This window comes from Chelonoidis abingdonii, chromosome 11, assembly GCF_003597395.2.
Source record: "Chelonoidis abingdonii isolate Lonesome George chromosome 11, CheloAbing_2.0, whole genome shotgun sequence".
In the NCBI taxonomy this organism is placed as follows: domain Eukaryota; kingdom Metazoa; phylum Chordata; order Testudines; family Testudinidae; genus Chelonoidis; species Chelonoidis abingdonii.
In genome coordinates, this window is record NC_133779.1 from 32,408,377 (window position 1) to 32,426,000 (window position 17,624).

General features: G+C 45.2%; 1 protein-coding gene across 1 annotated transcript in view; it reads left to right on the forward strand.

Annotated features, from left to right (window-relative positions):
• Positions 1–4,239: 4,239 nt before the first annotated feature.
• Positions 4,240–17,624, forward strand: part of SCAMP4 (secretory carrier membrane protein 4) — a 38,840-nt gene continuing 25,455 nt past the window's right edge. Inside the window, 7 exon segments of the mRNA XM_075070846.1 lie at positions 4,240–4,371; positions 4,374–4,404; positions 4,407–4,452; positions 8,397–8,407; positions 12,936–12,980; positions 13,324–13,380; positions 15,888–16,016. Coding sequence (XP_074926947.1) covers positions 4,240–4,371; positions 4,374–4,404; positions 4,407–4,452; positions 8,397–8,407; positions 12,936–12,980; positions 13,324–13,380; positions 15,888–16,016 — 451 coding nt within the window.

Sequence of the window (17,624 nt, forward strand, 5' to 3'; positions counted from 1 at the left end):
CTCCAGAAATCGACGCTAGCCTTGGACCATGGACGCACACCATTGAATTAACGTGCCTAGTGTGGACGCGCACACTCGACTTTATAATATCCGTTTTAAGAAACCGATTTTAGCTAATTCGATATTATCCCGTAGTGTAGACGTGGCCAAAGGGGAGATAATGCAGGCACATCTGTCGTGGGGCTGGAGGGTGCTCAAGCAGGAGCCGCCCAGGGACAGGGTCTGAGCTGGGATTTGTCTATCCTCAGTCAGCTCAAAATTCCTAGCACATCTTTTCACCCCTACAACACAGTCTTAACTGGACCCTCTTTGAACAATACCTCACTCACACCAGGCGATTTTGGTACATGTGATTTTTAGGGGGCTGTATCTCACAAACACCTGGCTCAAATAACCCCAAATTTGGACCACTAGCTCTATCCCATGCCCACTTGAAGCCCAGCAAGTTTTGAGACACTCTGAGTTGGCACATAGATGTTAGAGCACTTAGACTAAGCCATCTTCTAAACAGTAAGCAACTCTCATTCTTTTTTGTTTGTTTGGGGTTTGTTTGTTTGGTTTTTTTTTTATAAAAAATGCTTTTGATAAAAAATGTTCAGTTTTACAAAACTGAAACTTTATATAGAAGATGCTCAGTTTCTGATTTTTCATAGACACTGTCAGGAAATTTCAATAAATTCAAAATCAGAAAATCTTCATTCCACTTGAAATAACCATTTTCATCAAAAAGAAAGTGTTGAAAAAATTTCTTGCCAGCCAGCTCTACATATAACAAGCTGGAAATCCATTAAATGAATGTTTAATATCCACAGATGTCTGTAAACTGGCTAAGAATTCAGTTATATTGGAAGTGCTCCTCAATAAACAAGGACACATTTAAAAGGTGGCAACAGGTCTTGTGCAATGAAACTCCGCTTCTTCCCCAGCTGCAGCCCAGTCAAGCTTCCAGCCTTGCTGGGTTTTCGGATGCTTCACTAGAACAGCAGTCCCCAAACTTTTGAGGGTCACACCCCCTGGAGCCAGGGCAGGAGTAGGGCCACAGCTCAGTGGGAAGAGGGGGAATGCGGACAGAGTTAAGGGGGTCGAGGCTGGGGCCACGGCCAGGGGTTGGGGCTGGGGCCGTGGCCGGCGCAGGACCAGAAGTGGAACCACGCCGAAGCTGGGGACGGGGCCAGGCATGGGGCCGAGAGCCAGGGATGTGGCTGGAGGCAGGACTGGAGCAGAGCTGGGGGCAGGGAGGGGCTGGCTGGTGCTCCCTTCCTGCCCTCAATAGGGGCTGGATCAGGCCCTGTCATGCCCCCTAGATGTTCCTCCATGCCGCCCTAGGGGGGCACACCCCCAAAGCTTGGGGACATCTGCACTAGAGGCAGAATGATCTCTGCTGGTTTAGAGCTGAAATTCTGACCGCTTCCGCCATTCTCACAGAGAGACGTGAGACACTGGACCTGATTCTCCTCTGCCTTGCGTACTTGTTAACCCTGGAGTAGCTTCACTGGGTATTTCTACACTACAAAAAAAGGTGTGTTCTTAACTCAGGTTAGCAAACCTGTGTTAGTTAATTCAGATAAAATAGCAGTGAAGACACTGCAATTTGGGTTGGCAGCATGAGCAGCTAACCCAAGTTAAAGGGCAAGTTGTAGTGTCTTCACTGCTATTTGAACCTGAGTTAGCTAACCCGAATTAAGAACAAGCCTAGGGCTGGCCCTAGGCAGATGCCGCTGCTGGAGAAGAAAAGGGATCTTAAGTGGCCACTAATTGCCAAACCTTCCTTTCATACTGCCAGAGGGGAGTTGGTGCATTAGCCAGGATGGGTATGGAATGGTGTCCCTAGCCTCCGTTTGTCCGAGGGTGGAGATGGATGGCAGGAGATCACTTGATCATTACCTGTTAGGTTCCCTCCCTCTGGGGCACCTGGCATTGGCCACTGTCAGCAGGCAGGATACTGGGCTGGATGGACCTTTGGTCTGTCCCAATATGGCCACTCTTATGTTCTACTGCTGCTAAAGGGCAGTGAGATCAGGCCAGACCAAGCCTGTCAGTCTACCAAGGCCCAAATGTGAGACACAGCATGTGCCAGAGCCCCACAACCAACGGTACGCTGGAAACCTGAAATACTGCAAAGTTATTTCCTTCAGTCTCAACAGCTCTTTCCATAAACTCAGTGTCAAACTTCTTTAATTCTGATGTAAATAAGTCTCAACAAGAAGGTCTTGTTTACACGTGAAAGTTAATTTGGATTAAGGTAGGGTACGAATTTACAGGACAATAGCTATTCTGGAATAACTCCATGTGCGGCCACTCTTATTCTGGAATAAGAACGCCTTGTTCCTGTTTGGAAATCTGCTTTCAAAAGGGGATTAAGATAAACTGCAACAAAGCAAATTTACTTGAGAATAAGAGTGTCCATGCATGCAGTTATACTGGAATAACTCCAGATGAAGACAAATTCTAAGGGTATATGTACACTACAAATGCAACAGCAGCACAGCTAGCTACATTGTTGTAGTGTGGACACCTGCTACAGCCATGGAAGGGGTTTTTCCATCACGGTAGTAAAACCATCCCCTCGAGAGGTAGAAGAATTCTTCCATTGACCTAGCAGTGTCTATACCAGGCCTTATATTGGTTTAACAACTTTTCTCAAGGATGATATAACTTTTCGGTACAGGCCAGGCCTAGGGTTGCCAACTTGGTAATATTTAAAAACCAGATACTCCCCCCTCACCTCTTCCCTCACCCCTGCTCCACCTCTTCCCTCACCCTTGCCCCACCCCCAATCTATTCCTCCTCCCTCCCACCATTAGCTACTTTTCCTCTCCTGCCCCCTGTCCAGATTAGGAGGGATGCATCTACTTTGCCGTGGCTGGGAGGTGTAGCTGCCTGATGCAGGTAGGAAGCAGCCCTGGCTAGGTAGGGGCAGGAGTGGTTGATGACTCAGCCCCTCCCCATAGTAACCGGACTAGAGCTGACCAGACACTGTCAGGTCCCCTTTTTGACCTGATTTTCCAGTCAAAAACTGGGCACCTGGCCCCCATAACCAGGCCTGACACTAAAGCAGATGCCCAGTCGGTGAGGAAAATAGGTAACTTGGCTAAGTCTGCGCTAGAAGTGCTTCAGCAGCACGGCTGCAGTGCTGTTGTGTAGCTGCTCACTGTGGCGCTGGGAGGGGAACATCCGTCGCTGTAGTAAATCCACCTCCCAAAGACGGGGCAGACGGAAGAATTCTCCCCTCGACCAGGTGCTGTCTACGGGGGCTTAGGCCAGCTCGGTGACGCCTCTTGCGGGGTGGACTGTTCACATCCCTGCACACAGGGCCAGTGCAAGGATGTTTCGCACCCAAGGCGAAACTTCCACCTTGCGCCCTCCCCTATCCCCGAGCCCCTGCCCTGAGCCCCGCGGCAGCTCCCCCCTCTGCCCTGAGATGCCCTCCTTGTGGCAGCTCCCCACCTTCCGCCCTGAGGCACCCCCTCCACGCCCCAGCTCTCCCCTGCCCCACCTCCTCCCCGAGCACGCCGTGACTGCTTCACTTCTCCTGCCTCCCAGGCTTGCGGCGCCTAAGCTGATTGGCCCCACAATCCTGGGAGGCAGGAGAAGTGAAGCAGCCATAGTGTGCTCGGGTAGGGGGCTGGGCAAGGGTGAGCTGGGGCGGGAGTTCCCCTGCGTGCTGCCCCCCCTTACTTGCTGCAGGCAGCCTGACCCCACGCTCCCCTGCCCCAGCTCCCTCCACCTAAATGCCGGTGGTGACCGGGGCAGCCAAGGATCTGGCCGCTGGTCGCTGCTGAAGAAAATGGCGCCCCCCAAATGCCAGTGCCATAGGTGACCACCTAGGTCGCCTAAATGGTTGCACCGGCCCTGCCTGCACACCGTGGCGGGGTGCAACCGAACCGGCATTGACCAGCCCTGTGGGCACAAAAACAAGGGACAGGGACGCGCCTTGCGGCAAAGGGCATCTTGCGGCCCCGGAGCTGCAGCCTGCAAAGGCCAGGTGGGGGTGCTAAGGGGCAGAGGCCTAAAGTGTGTGTGGGGGGGGTGCAGATGCCAGCCCCATCAGTGAACCCAGGCGGTGGCCAGCAGCCTCCACACTACCTCTGGCAGGCCCAGGCAAGCCCTGGCTTCGCCTTTCACACACCTCCCTTATAAAATTGTCCCCCGCAAGCTGCCGTAGTCCAATATCTGTCTGCCCCCCACCCGGCTTCAGACGCTCTCCCTTGGTCACGTGACGGAGGGACGCCGAGGGGCATGTTGGGAGATGTAGTCATCGTCACCGTTCGCGGCGGCGGCGATAAGCTGCCCTGGAACTACAACTCCCGGTGTGCCCCGTGGCAGTTACTAAGGGCTGGAGGGAGCGGAGGGCTTCGGCGGCTGATGCTGAGGTAAGGGCGATAAACAGCAGAGCGGGTAGCTGCCTCCGCGGGGAGTGGCTTGGCGGACAGGGAGCGGCCCCTTGCCCCGGTTAGTAATGGGGGGTGGTAACCGGGCCCCCAGCGCTGGCGAGCAATTAATGGGGGCGTAGCCAGACCGCCACCCCCCCCAGCCCAGGTGAATAATTAATGGGGGGGGGTGTAGCCAGACCGCCACCCCCCCCTCAGCCCAGGTGAATAACTAATGGAGGGGTGTAGCCAGACCACCCCCCCCCAGCCCAGGTGAGTAATTAATGGGGGAGGGGGTGTAGCCAGACCACCCCACCCCCCTCAGCCCAGGCGAGTAATTAATGGGGGAGGGGGTGTAGCTAGCCCCACCCAGCCCAGGTGAATAATTAATCGGGGAGGTGTAGCCAGACCACCACCCTCCTCAGCCCAGGTGAGTAATTAAAGGATGGGGGTAGCCAGCCCAGGTGAATAATTTAATGGGGGAGAGGGTGTAGCTAGCCCCCCCCCAGGTGAATAATTAATGGAGGAGGGGATGTAGCTAGCCCCCCCCCAGCCCAGGTGAATAATTAATAAGAGGGTGTAGCCAGACCACCCCCCTCTCAGCCTAGGCAAGTAATTAATGGGGTGGGGGGAGGTAGCTAGTCCAGGTGAATAATTAATGGGAGAGGGGGGTGTAACCAGGCAGACCTCTTCTCCCCGCCCCTTGGCCCTGGGGACTGATTGGATTGGAAACACTTCTCTCTCCAACCCCCCTGCCCTAAACAATGTGCTGTCTCCCAAGTCTGACTATTCAGCAACAAGTTGTCAGTGGCTGGTTCCCACCCATATTTCCTCTGCCAGGTTTTGCACTTTGTTGCCTTGTGATTTGTGGCGATTTGGGTGTGTAACTGCCTGGTTTGTGGATGCAAATGACCATTTTGTATTTGTTAATTGAGGTAATTCTGTATTATGAGTGTTCAGCAAGTGAGAAGGGTGGGAGTGCTTTCTTGTATGCTGTGAAGGTGGAAGGAGAGGCTGATTTTACAGTGAATGCAAGGGAAAGTTACATCTGTAATAAATGAGGGGTTTGCACATGTGGTGATTGCAAGAAGGGTGGAAGTTTTTTCAAAGTGTATCTTGGGCACTAGTAGTTCCAAGAGAGATGGTTTTCCTTTCCCCTCCTCTTTTTGCTGTTTACTGCAATACCTTTTGCTAAATATATTCTGAAACTGTATTTCTCTCACACTGTAGTGATGAGACCTTTGTGGTATTTATCTCAGGTGTAGACATTTGACATGTAAATAATTGATAATTATTTATTTTTGTATGTGTTTTTTTTTAATTTTACTTTGGGCATTACTGTTGTCTGCTGCACAGGTCCCATTTGCTAGGCCAATCTGAGTAGTTTACTCCTGGGGGAATTCTGCATCACTGTGTATGTGCAGAATTCATGTCCCCCTGCAGATTTATTTTCTTCCCTGCAGAAAAATGACTTCTGATGGGGAAGTAAAGGGAAGCCCCAAGAGCAGTCATGCACCCCTTCCCAGCAGCACAGGCAGGTTGGTTCAGGCACCTGGAGCAGCCAATAGAGACATAAATCACCACCGCGAGTGTGTCTGAAGGGGTCGGTGTTTGTGAGAGACACACACTGTCCCTCTTCACTGTTGCAGCATGCTTGGCATGGAGGGGTAGTGCTTCAAAGTGTGTCTGAGGAGGTAGGTGTGGCGCAGGCTGTCCCCTCAGAAAGAGCAGAATATAGCAGCCTGCCCACTTGGTGAATTGTTCCCATTGTCTTTGTGAATTCCCCCAGGAGTATAAAACTGGTGTAAAAGTTTTAAGGCTCCTTTACAGGGTCAGAGTGGTGTAAAGGACAGTATGGCCTTATAAATGCATATGGTTCTTTACTGATTACAACTGGTCTACATTTTTGGACTGAAAAAAGTTCTTATTAAAATGTGCTCTATGAACTGTTTGCTACTGACTTTTCTGAAGATAGTCAGTAGCCAATACAAATTGTGAGTTTGATTCCCCTGCCCTCACTTGCTCTTCAGTTGCCTATGATGTAACACTGAGCATATGGCTGCATAAAGGGTCAAACCTTGCTACGTTACTATTAGGCAAGGGGGGTTCGGGATTTCCTCCAGTGCTCCCCACTGCCATTCTCCATCCATTGTATTGTACTTTAAATAAATTACCTAAATAATTGAAACCAGCATGATTATATTGGGTTGTTTTAACAAATAAAATATGTAGAGTTTTTTAAAATATTGTGTGCAGAATTTTTAATTTTTTGGTGCAGAATTCCCCCAGGGGTAGTAGTTGAAATGCAGTGTGAAAACACAGAAACACACGTTAGAAAACAAGTCTTTCTCTCCTCCTCTGAGGTCCACTGCTGCAATCTCTTACTCATATGAGTAAGGCTTATTCACAGGAGTAACCCCATTGAAGCCAATGTCTGTCTATCATGTTTTTGTCATGTGGGATCTTATGTAGGATAGTTGTAAATAGTCCGCCAGGGGTATGGGGAAAATTGTGTTGGGCTTCCATAAACTGCCTTCTGCAAGTGCCAGTATAGATGTTGAGAGGGAGCATGGCAGTAGCATATATTGTAAGTAGGCTTGGCAAAACTCAGTTTATTTGTTTTTTATAATTTTGACAGATAATATTAATGTCTATTTTAAGCATTTTAAATTTTTGTATCAATTTAAATTTTTACAGTTCCAGGAAACTGGGGGGGGGGGCAGGCAATAATTAATGACTATAAACATCAAAATTCAAAAAGTTGAAGTTTTATGACTGTTAAAACACAAATTGTCAACATCACATATCAAAATATACAAAATAAATATCCTTCAATCAAGCTCTAAGTTCTCAAGCACCATTTTTCTTTGCCCATCTGTAAATTTTGCTTTATTCTTGATGGAAATTATATTTTTTTTGGTCAGTTTGGCTGTGTGTGGTGAATTGACATTTATCAGTAAAAATTGCATCCTTCTGAGCCTGATTGTAAACTATGGACATCCTTGGAAATCTAATTAACAGATAGAGCAGCCCCTAGGCTGTCTCATTGACAGAAGAGAGGGTGTTTTTGTCCCATCTTCCCAGCAACTCAGGATTAGGAGAGTGCACAGGTGAAAGCTCCCTCCCTAGCCTGACAGCGAAACTGGCTATAAACAAAAGTAAAATTGAATTCATTTGTCTTGATCATCCATTTTCCTATTTCTCTTTTTAGGTACTCATATGGCCCCCATTATCTGAGTGCCTCACAATCTTTAATGTATTTATCCACACAACACCCTTGTGAAGTAGAGGAGTGCTTTTATCCCCATTGTACGGATGGGGAGCTGAAGCATTAGGAGACTAAGGGGCAGATATTTAGAAGTAGTTAGGTGCCTAACTCCCATTGACTTCAATGTGATTTAGGTGGTGCCTAGATACTTTTTAAAAATCTGTCCCTAAGTGGCTTGCTGAAGGTCACACAAGCAGTTTCTGACAGAGCAGGGACTTGAACCTGGCTCTCACAAGTAACTATAATCTAGGAACAAAGTGTAGGCTATATTTGCAGGTTGTCAGGGGAGTCTATCTTGGGGCAAGCAATAGCTACATGGGGAACAAAACATTGATAACGGGTTCTTCAGTCTAGCAGACAAAGTTAGAACAAGAACCAATGGCTGGAAGTTGAAGCGAGAAAAATTCAGACTGGAAATAAGGCACACATTTTTAACAGTGAGGTTAATTAGCCATGGAACAATTTACCAAGGATTGTGGTAGATTCTACATCACAGACAATTTTTAAAGTAAGATTAACTATTTTTCACAGGAATTAATGGATGGAAGTGCTATGGCATGTTATCCAGGAGGTCAGACTAGATGATCGCAATGGTCCCTTCTGGCCTTATCTCTGATTATAGATCAGATAATCATGCATCAGATGAAGTGGGTATTCACCCACAAAAGCTTATGCTCCATTACGTCTGTTAGTCTATAAGATACCACAGGACTCTTTGTCGCTATGAACCTAAAAGTCTCAGGTTAGCATCCTAACAGCTGGACTGTCCTTTCTCCAAGCTGAGAGAAATTCAAAAAATCGATGAAAGGCACAAACACCGAGAAATAAATCCGATTTAAAACTTTCACTTCTGACAACCTAAGATATTAGTAACATGGGTAAAGAAATACATTTATTTATGACCTACGACTTTAAACATGATGTATCCTTTTAATGTAGTTTTTTGCCTGCTTCCTGTGCAGACAACAGTATCCTGTTTCTTACATTTTTAAAACAGAAAATGCTGCCCTCAACAAGACACAAGGGCATTTTGTGTTTTTGAAATGGAGACAGTAGCAGCTTTCATTGAACCCCCTCTTAGTTTTGTGAGTCATGTGAATTGGACTGTAAACTTTGAGTTATTCATGTTTGCTTAGGAGCATAGTGGAAATCTGGATGTAAAATGCACTTCTCTTTTCCTTTACTTTCCCCCTAGCAAGATGGATTTTAACTGAAAAGTCTTGGCTGCAGAGAGTGGTGGGGTGATGCATTTTTAATCTGTTCTTTTCAGTTAACTTAAAGTTTCTACATGAATGTACAATAGATCTTATATTTCTGTTAGTATCTTTCGTACGACTGCATCACGAGACACAAGTCAGTTATGGTCTCTATGTGCAGATGTAACTGCTCATCCGTGTCTCTTCTTGCTTAACTGATCAACATTTGCAGTGCAGCTGTTTCACAACACTTGTATCTCGCAGCTGAAGTTCACTGATGGCTAGGATTTCTTCAAATAGAAATATAGCATTGTACGGGCTATATATGCTCAAGTGAATGGGAACCGAGCAACATTGTCACCTTGCAGGAGCAGGATCTTTCTTCTCTTTTATCATAAATCTAAGGTGTCTTCTCCTCTAACATACAATCAAGTATTTGCAGGAGTCCCTGCCAAAATAAATGACAAGTTGGGAGTGCGTAATAACGACTCAATTACCAAGCCATTTCAGAGCACTAAAGAAAAGTACTTCAAGGTCCAAGCCAACAATGTAAGTGCATATCCTCATACAAAGAGTTTGAGCTTGCTCCTACTGAATTCCATGGCATAATGTCCATGGACTTCAGTGGGAGCAGGATTGAGGCCCAAAGCCAACAAAACTAGAGGAATCTAAATAAATCGTGGAATCTCGTGGCGGGGAGGCTTGGTTTTGTTTTGTTTTTTTACATTGAAATTGCTGTTTCATTAAAACACCCTGTTTGGAGTGAAAACATGGACTTCAGTGAGATTACTCATGTAAGTAAGGGTTGCAGAACAGGGCCGGCAGCACATGAATGAATACAGCTGTAGTATAAAATCATATATGAGATTTAGTAAGAGTTTGAGCCTTGTCTACACTTAAAATTGAGGTTGACATAGCTACCTCAGTCAGGGGTATGAAGAATCCCCACCCCTTGAGCACCATAGCTATGCTGACCCAATGCCTAGCGTAGATGCTGCTGTGTTGACAGAAGAATGTTTCTGATGACCTTGCTATGGTTACTCAGGGAGGTGGTGGTCTATACTAATGGTAAAATCCTGTCCTTCAGTGTACAGTGTGTGTGTACACTAGGGGTTTGTGCTGGCATTGCTATAATGACTTATAGTGCAGGTATACCCTAGGAAGGTTAATGAGGGTAAAGAGTTAAGAGTTACTTTTTCTCTTAGATGCTTTTAATTAATTTATAACACTTTTTTTAGTGAAAACAATATATGGGGAAACTGAAACTCTGGGATGTTGTAACATGGCTCTCTGCAATGCCAGAGATATAATCCAGGAATTCTCGGTTGCATGCTCTAAGCACTATATCGTTCCACCTCCCGTTAGGATTTTAAGGACTGATTAGTGTGGGAGCACACTATCTGCATTCCTCCAGCCTGAAAAAATGACCCTGTTTGTTTACTAATCTTTCAGTAATAGATTTTTCTTTCTATTGACATTTTAATGTAATTGGTTGAATTATGTGACTTGTTCTTTCCAAAAAATGTTGTTCTTTGTCAAAAGCAGCTGCATGTGGTAGGGCCAAAGTTAATTTGAACTTCTGTCTTCATACTTTATTTCCTGTTTACACAATACAAAAGGAACGAGGCAAAGCAAAAAAAAAAGCCTCGATTTATGAATCATGTTTAAAGTTTAAAATCCCTGTCAGACGGTGTGTGAAGAGGTGGTGGTGGCTGGTTGTTTGTATTGTGATAGTCCTTAGGGCCCCAACTCAGATTGGGGTCCCATTGTGCCAGCACTGTGCAAACACATAGTAAGGGACAGGTCTGGCCCCGAAAAACTTAAAATTTACATAGGTCTCGTCTGTGCTAAACTGTACAAGTAGAGTTAGTGATGCAGCCTCCCTAGTGAGGATGCAGTTACACCCGTATAAAGGTGCCTTATACCCTGCATCTCTCTTCCTGGATGGGAAGGGGAATAAGCTATACCGGTGAGAGTCATCTTTGTGCTAATCTAACTGTCCACGTTAAAGCTATGTCAGCACTAGCACTTGTCATTAAAACTTGCGTCACTCAGGGGTGTGACCCCAACTGACATAAATTATACCAACAGAAGCGCTGGTGTGGACAGCGCTCTGTTGGCAGGAGATGGGGTTTGGGATGGTTTAATGATGTCGATGGGAGAGCTCTCTCCTGTCAACGCAGAGCGGCTACATGGGAGATCTTACTGCGGTGCAGCTGCATCGATCCAGCTCTGCTGCCGTAAGGTGTCTAGTGTAGACATAGCCTAAGGATTGTACCAGTATAACTAGATCTGTGTTAAAAATATATATATACTGGTGCAAAATGAGAGGTTTCAGAGTGGTAGCTGTGCTAGTCTGTATCAGCAAAACCGCAGAGTACTTGTGGCACCTTAGAGACTAACACATTTATTTGGGCATAAGCTTTCATGGGCTAGAACCCACTTCATCAGAGGAATGGAGTGGAAAATACAGTAGCAGGCATATATACATAGCACATGAAAAGATGAGAGTTGCCTTACCAAGTGGGGGGGTCAATCTAACGAGACAATTCAATTGACAGTACCAAGGGAGGGAATATCACTTTTGTAGTGGTAATGAGGGTGGCCCATTTCAAATAGTTGACAAGAAGGTGTGAGTAACAGTATGGGGAAATTGGGTTTTGTAATGACTGGGAGTGGATGGGTCATGACAAAACCCAATATGCCCCTACTGTTACTTGGTGTGCAGACTAAGCGATAGACAAGACCGATAAAGAGTGGCAGAAGAAACAGAGGGTCAGAGATGTTGTAACTTGAGGCAACTCACTTTACAATTTAGTGGTTTTCTCCTGGCTCACAAGTTCAGTGCCCTAGTCTCAAGATCACACTGCAGTGTGAGGTCGAACTTGTACGTTTCTGTTTGTCATATTAAAGTAAGGGCTTTCTTGGGTTTTCTTTCATTTTGCCAGTTATTTTTGTTGGTGCACCTCTACCCCATTATATCGTCACCTGATGTAACACGAATTCAGATACAACGCGGTAAAGCAGTGCTCCGGGGGCGGGGGGGGAGGCTGCATGCTCCAGTGGATCAAGTTCGATATAACGTGGTTTCACCTATAACTCCGTAAGATTTTTTTGGCTCCCAAGGACAGCATTATATCGAGGTAGAGGTGGACTTCAAATTCTGGTTTAGAACTGTGGCCAAAACAAAAGGTTTTTTTGTTTTGTTTTTTTTTGTTTTTTAAAGGATTCTTTGTTTTCAGCTTGTGTTTTACTGAAAGCATTGGCACACATTTTCTGTCTTTAAATATCAAGAAGATAGAATCAGCTATCTGTGGTTCAGGACCCAAACCTGCAGCTTTTACTCACGTAATTAATTCCACTGAAGTTTGCTGAGGAGAATAAGGATTGCACGATTGTCTTCCAAGAATTGCGATAATAAGAATGGTTCTCCACCCCTCGCTAAATAATCTTTATTTGTAAAGTCTCTGAATGTTTTTGCATGATTTTTTTTTTAAAAAAAGAATGATGGATGTGTGAATTCTGTGGGAGTTCTGTACTGCAGTCTGGTTCCCTGCCAAACTTTTGTGTAAAAGAATTATCTGTGAAGATAAACCATGCTGTCAGTTTCTGTGTTGCGTCTGTGATATTTTTGTTTTCTTTTTGTGGTGTTTGTGTTTTTCCTAGCAAACAATGGGTTAATAATTAAGGCCTGGTCTACAGTGGGAAATTATATCAGTATAGCTACTACTTCTCTCAGCATGTGAAAATTTTTTCACGCCTCTCAGAGAGTTAGGTATACCACCCTAACCCCCCGGTGTAGACATTGCTAGGTCAATGGAAGAATTCTTCCATCAACCTGGCTACTGCTTCTTGGGGAGGTGGATTACCTATGCAAAGAGAAGAACCTCTCCCATCGGCATTGGTGGTGTCTACACCGAAGCGTTACGGCGGTATAGCTGTTGCTGTAGCGTTTGAAGTGTTCTCATACCGTAACAGTTATGAAAGTGCCATGGTGAGCTGGGGAACAGTCAGATCATTACATCTTTTTTTTTTTTTTTGCTTGGACTTGAGTCCAAACCAGGCTCATTTGTCTCAACTTGTTGCCAGCCTTCAGCCGGAATGTGTTCTGGCAGCAGTTTCCTGTGCAACCTCTGACTGTGTCAGGTACATTTAGCAGCACATTTATACATTGCTGAGCAGTAAAGCTGCTGAAGCTTTTGACGGTGAGGTTGTAATTAAGCCTTCAAAGGTAGCATCCCATTAATACAAATAGGGGTAATTCATATTTCTCTTAGTGATACTGTTTGAGCCTGCCTACTCTGTAGAGTTAGAAACAAACATTTTGCACTGGAAAGGCTACGCTGGCAGTCCAGAGCTAGAATAATGAATTTTTGAAAAAATGTGGACTTTGTTGGATATTGCAAAAATGCCTTTAAAATTTGGGATTTCTGTGGATATGGGTTACAGTTATATGCTATTGATCTGATTTCCTTTCTTTCTTTAATAGATCCATTGCTATCTGATTTCAGATTTCTCCAAGGAACACTTCTAGCAGAAATGGCAGGTAAAGAGCAGTACTAAATACAGAGAAACAGAAAGGATTGCACATAACGTTTCAACAGTGTACGGCTATCAGCATAGTGGATTAGGCATGACAAGCTTTTCTTCCTCTCTCCATGGGCCCTTTTCATCCTTTGTAGAGCCTTCTGCCTGCTCCTCTTTTCTTCCCTTCCACATGCTCCTGTTTTCCACTGTGTTTCTCCTTAGGATCATTAACTGAGGTCCCCATCCTGGCCATAGAAGGCTGGGTGTGACTTAAATGCTTGTGTGAAGGAAATTGGTCACTGCAGTCCCTACAGAGATTAAACTTATGCTTCCACAGCACTACTAGCTGCATTATGAACTTAAATCAAGGGCTTAATTCTGCTCCCATTGAAAACAATAGCAAAACTGCCATTGACTTCACTGCGAGCTGGAACAATTCCTGAGCTTATACATCCTCTAAAATTGACAGTGTTTTCTAGCTAACATTGTGCTTGCTGTAGTTTAACAGTCTTGTCCTAGAGCAAAAGTGAGTATTGTAGAAATCTCTGGGGCATGTGATCAGATCTGAGAGAGAATATTCTCTTACATTTCTATTGTCTTTCCTCTGAAGAAACCTCAAACAGTTTAAAATTGCATATGCACAGCAACCCTAAAATGCAGCCAACTCTGGGGTGGGCGGGTAGGAGCCAGCTGGCACACAACATGGTACATGACAATAGAGGAGAATAATAGAGGAAATTTTGGCCGCCGACAAACACTTTTAGCCAACTACCATGGGGTCATTACTTTCCAGGCAGTGCAAAATGCAAAGTAAACATTATGGTACTAAATGTATCTGCCTGAGAAAGCTGGAGGGCTTATCTGAATCTGCCAGGTTTTGAACCTGTGCTTCAAGAAAACCTACGGGGCAGATGCACTGGTGGCTTGCAGTCACGGGGAATGTTGGTGAATGAGGCCACCTTTCAAGGAGGGAAGGAGAAAAGGATCTGCAGTAATATAAAGTGGCTGCAGCTACATTTTGAGAGTGGGGGACAAAGAAGGGGCTAGCAGTACCCTGATAAAGAAGCTCTGGCCAGATTGTTCATTTAGCATCACAGTGAGGCTGCTCCTGTTACTGGTGTTTCTATAGAGAGCAGTTAATTTTGCCAGAGCAGCTTTTTATTTTCTCTCACAGAGATGATAGCGAGAGAGGGGGAACTCTCTGGGCCTGAAAGATCATGGTCAGACACTTGTCTTGTCTTCCGTGCCATTTGGAAGTTTTCCCAGGACATTTTTCTTCTCTTCCTCTGATTGTTTTTAATTCTGTTTACTGAAGCTGAAGACTTGAAACAATTAGTCACAATGCCCTGGAATCAAACTTTAATCAGCACTCAAAGGCAAGAACAAATATTCCCAAACATGTAGAAATGCGCACATGGTTATATTAAATATTCACACGTGCATATCTTCCCATCAGCTAACAGCAGTTTGGATTACACAGTTTAAAGAGTCCTCTTACTTATTTAAACATTTTTTAAAAAATCAGAGGCTTAAACAATAAAATGCATATAAGAAGGTCTGTATCTCTCTGCTCCTTGTTGTGTGGCTGTCCCTACTGTCTGTATAACGATGTCTGAATTTGACTTGGTTTGCTAAGGGCAGGGCTGAATGAGAATATAAATATTGGATTTGGAAGGCAAGAAGATCACGACTTACGAAATTCATAACAATGAAAACATCCTGATATCTGCAAGGCAGATATCCCATGAAGAATTGGTGTGACTCATTTTCCCCTTTGACTGGATGGCATCCTTTTAGTATTTCTAGAGGATTGTTCTCCTAAAGTCACCCCTTTCATTGTCATCAGACCATATCAGCTGCAGGCCACAAGGCCTGATTGGTGTACCCAGCAAGACCTCCACTGGGAATGTAGGCTCTTCTGCAAGCAAACTTCCATCTCTGTCTTGTGGGAGGGGAGAATCCCTGCTTTTCATCTGATTTCTTTGGTCTGGGAAACCAATATCCACCCCTGCTTTTGTGCCCTAGTGGATTAGATAAAACCCTCCTGCAAGGGCTGCCACCACTAGATGCAGTTAGAGACCTGCTTAGCTGGCCTCTCTCACCCTATCTAAGCTACTGTGCCCTTGAGCTGAGTCTGGAGTTTATGTTGCACTGCAACTTTTGTGGTCATTTATGCCAGTGAAATGCAATTGAATCAGAATGGTGGTGCTTTTCCCCTGGTTTGCACTGGTGTAAATGACTACACAGGCTACAAAGCAACAGAGAATGAGCCCTAAATATCCAGGGTGAAGATAAGTGCTGATGTTGGCCCATTTGAGTAAATAAACTGAAACTAGGGATTCTCTTCTCTCCTAATGGTGGGCGTGTTTTTCAGGATAGTTTGAAGCTTCCACACTCTTTTCTGTGCTTCCTCTGGATATTTCTGTACTGGGAAGTGCAGGTGAGGGGTCATGTCGTTATGATGATTCATTAATTTAAGAGAATATGTCTGAGTTAGCTAAACTGTGTGTATGTTTTGTTTTGTAGAGAAAGTAAATAACTTCCCTCCGCTCCCCAAGTTTATTCCTCTGAAACCGTGCTTCTACCAGAACTTTGCCGATGAAATTCCCATAGACTATCAGAGTCTGGTGAAGAGAATTTACCATTTATGGATCTGTAAGTGAAATTATGACATTTTTTGAGAAATTGTATATATTGGTCTCAACAGCTATAAAAAGGTAGATTCCCATGTATTACACGTTTTAGAGTTTTACTTCTGTTCACTTATCAAGAACAAAATCTTCCTTCTAGGATGCTGTGGTGCAGTTTGTGCCTGAATTTTAACCTGTTGTCCCTTGAAGCTTACTTCAAAACTAACTAGGGCTGTCAACTGATTAATTGCACTGTTAAACAGGCGTTCTCACGGCACTGTTCGAGCCAGCGTTGCAAGATATTTATGTGCCAGATGCGCTAAAGATTCACATGTCCCTTCATGCTTCAACCACCATTCCAGGGGACATGAATCCATGCTGATGATGAGTTCTGCTCGATAACAGTCCAAAGCAGTGTGGACCGACGCCTGTTCATTTTCATTATCTGAGTTAGAGGCCACCAGCAGAAAGTTGATTTTCTTTTTTTTTTTGGTGGCTTGGGTTCTGTAGTTTCCGCATTGGAGTGTTGCTCTTTTAAGACTTCTGATAGCATGCTCCACACTCCGTCCCTCTCAGATTTTGGAAGGGACTTCAGATTCCTAAACCTTGGGTCACGTGCTGTAGCTATCTTTAGAAATCTCACATTGGTACCTTCTTTGCATTTTGTCAAATCTGCTGTGAAAGTGTCCTTAAAATCAACAACATGTGCTGGGTCATCATTCGAGACTGCTACAACATGAAATATATGGCACAATGCAGGTAAAACAGAACAGGAGACATACAATTCTCCAAGTCATGTAGTCACAAATTTAATAAATGCATTATTTTTTAATGAGCATGGAGCCTGCTGGGATCACTGCAGCAATTATGAGCACTGTAAACACCACACACAGTATCCTGGAGTATATACAGAACCTGCCAAAGCAAAACCAGACGAGGAGGTGACGGCAGCGCGCTGACTAGACTGATGAAGATGTAGACATGGACATAGACTTCTCGCAAAGTACGGGCCCCGACAGTGTGCACATCATGATGTTAATGGAGCACGTTCATGCGGTGGAATGCCAGTTCTGGGCCCAGGAAACAAGCACAGGCTGGTGGGACTGCATAATGTTGCAGGTCTCGAATGAATCCCAGTGACTGCGGAACTTTCGCATGCATAAGGGCACTTTCATGGAACTTTGTGACTTGCTTTCCCCTGCCCTGAAGCACCAGAATACCAAGATGAGAGCAGCCCTCACAGTTGGGAAGCTAGTGGCAATAGCCCTGTGAAACCTTGCAATGCCAGACAGCTACTGGTAAGTCGGGAGTCAATATGGAATGGGCAAATTTACTGTGGGGGCTGCTGTGATCCAAGGAGCCCACGCAATAAAAGATCTACTGCTATCAAGGCTAGTGACTCTGGGAAATGTGCAGGTTATAGTGGATAGCTTTTCTGCAATGGGATTCCCTAACTGTGGTGGGGCGATAGATGGAACCCATATCCCTATCTTGGCACCAGAGCACCAGGGCACCCAGTACATAAATTGCAAGGGGTACTTTTCAATGGTGTTGCAAGCACTGGTGGATCACAAGGGACGTTTCATCGGCATCAATGTGGGATGGCCGGGAATGGTACATGACACTCATGTCT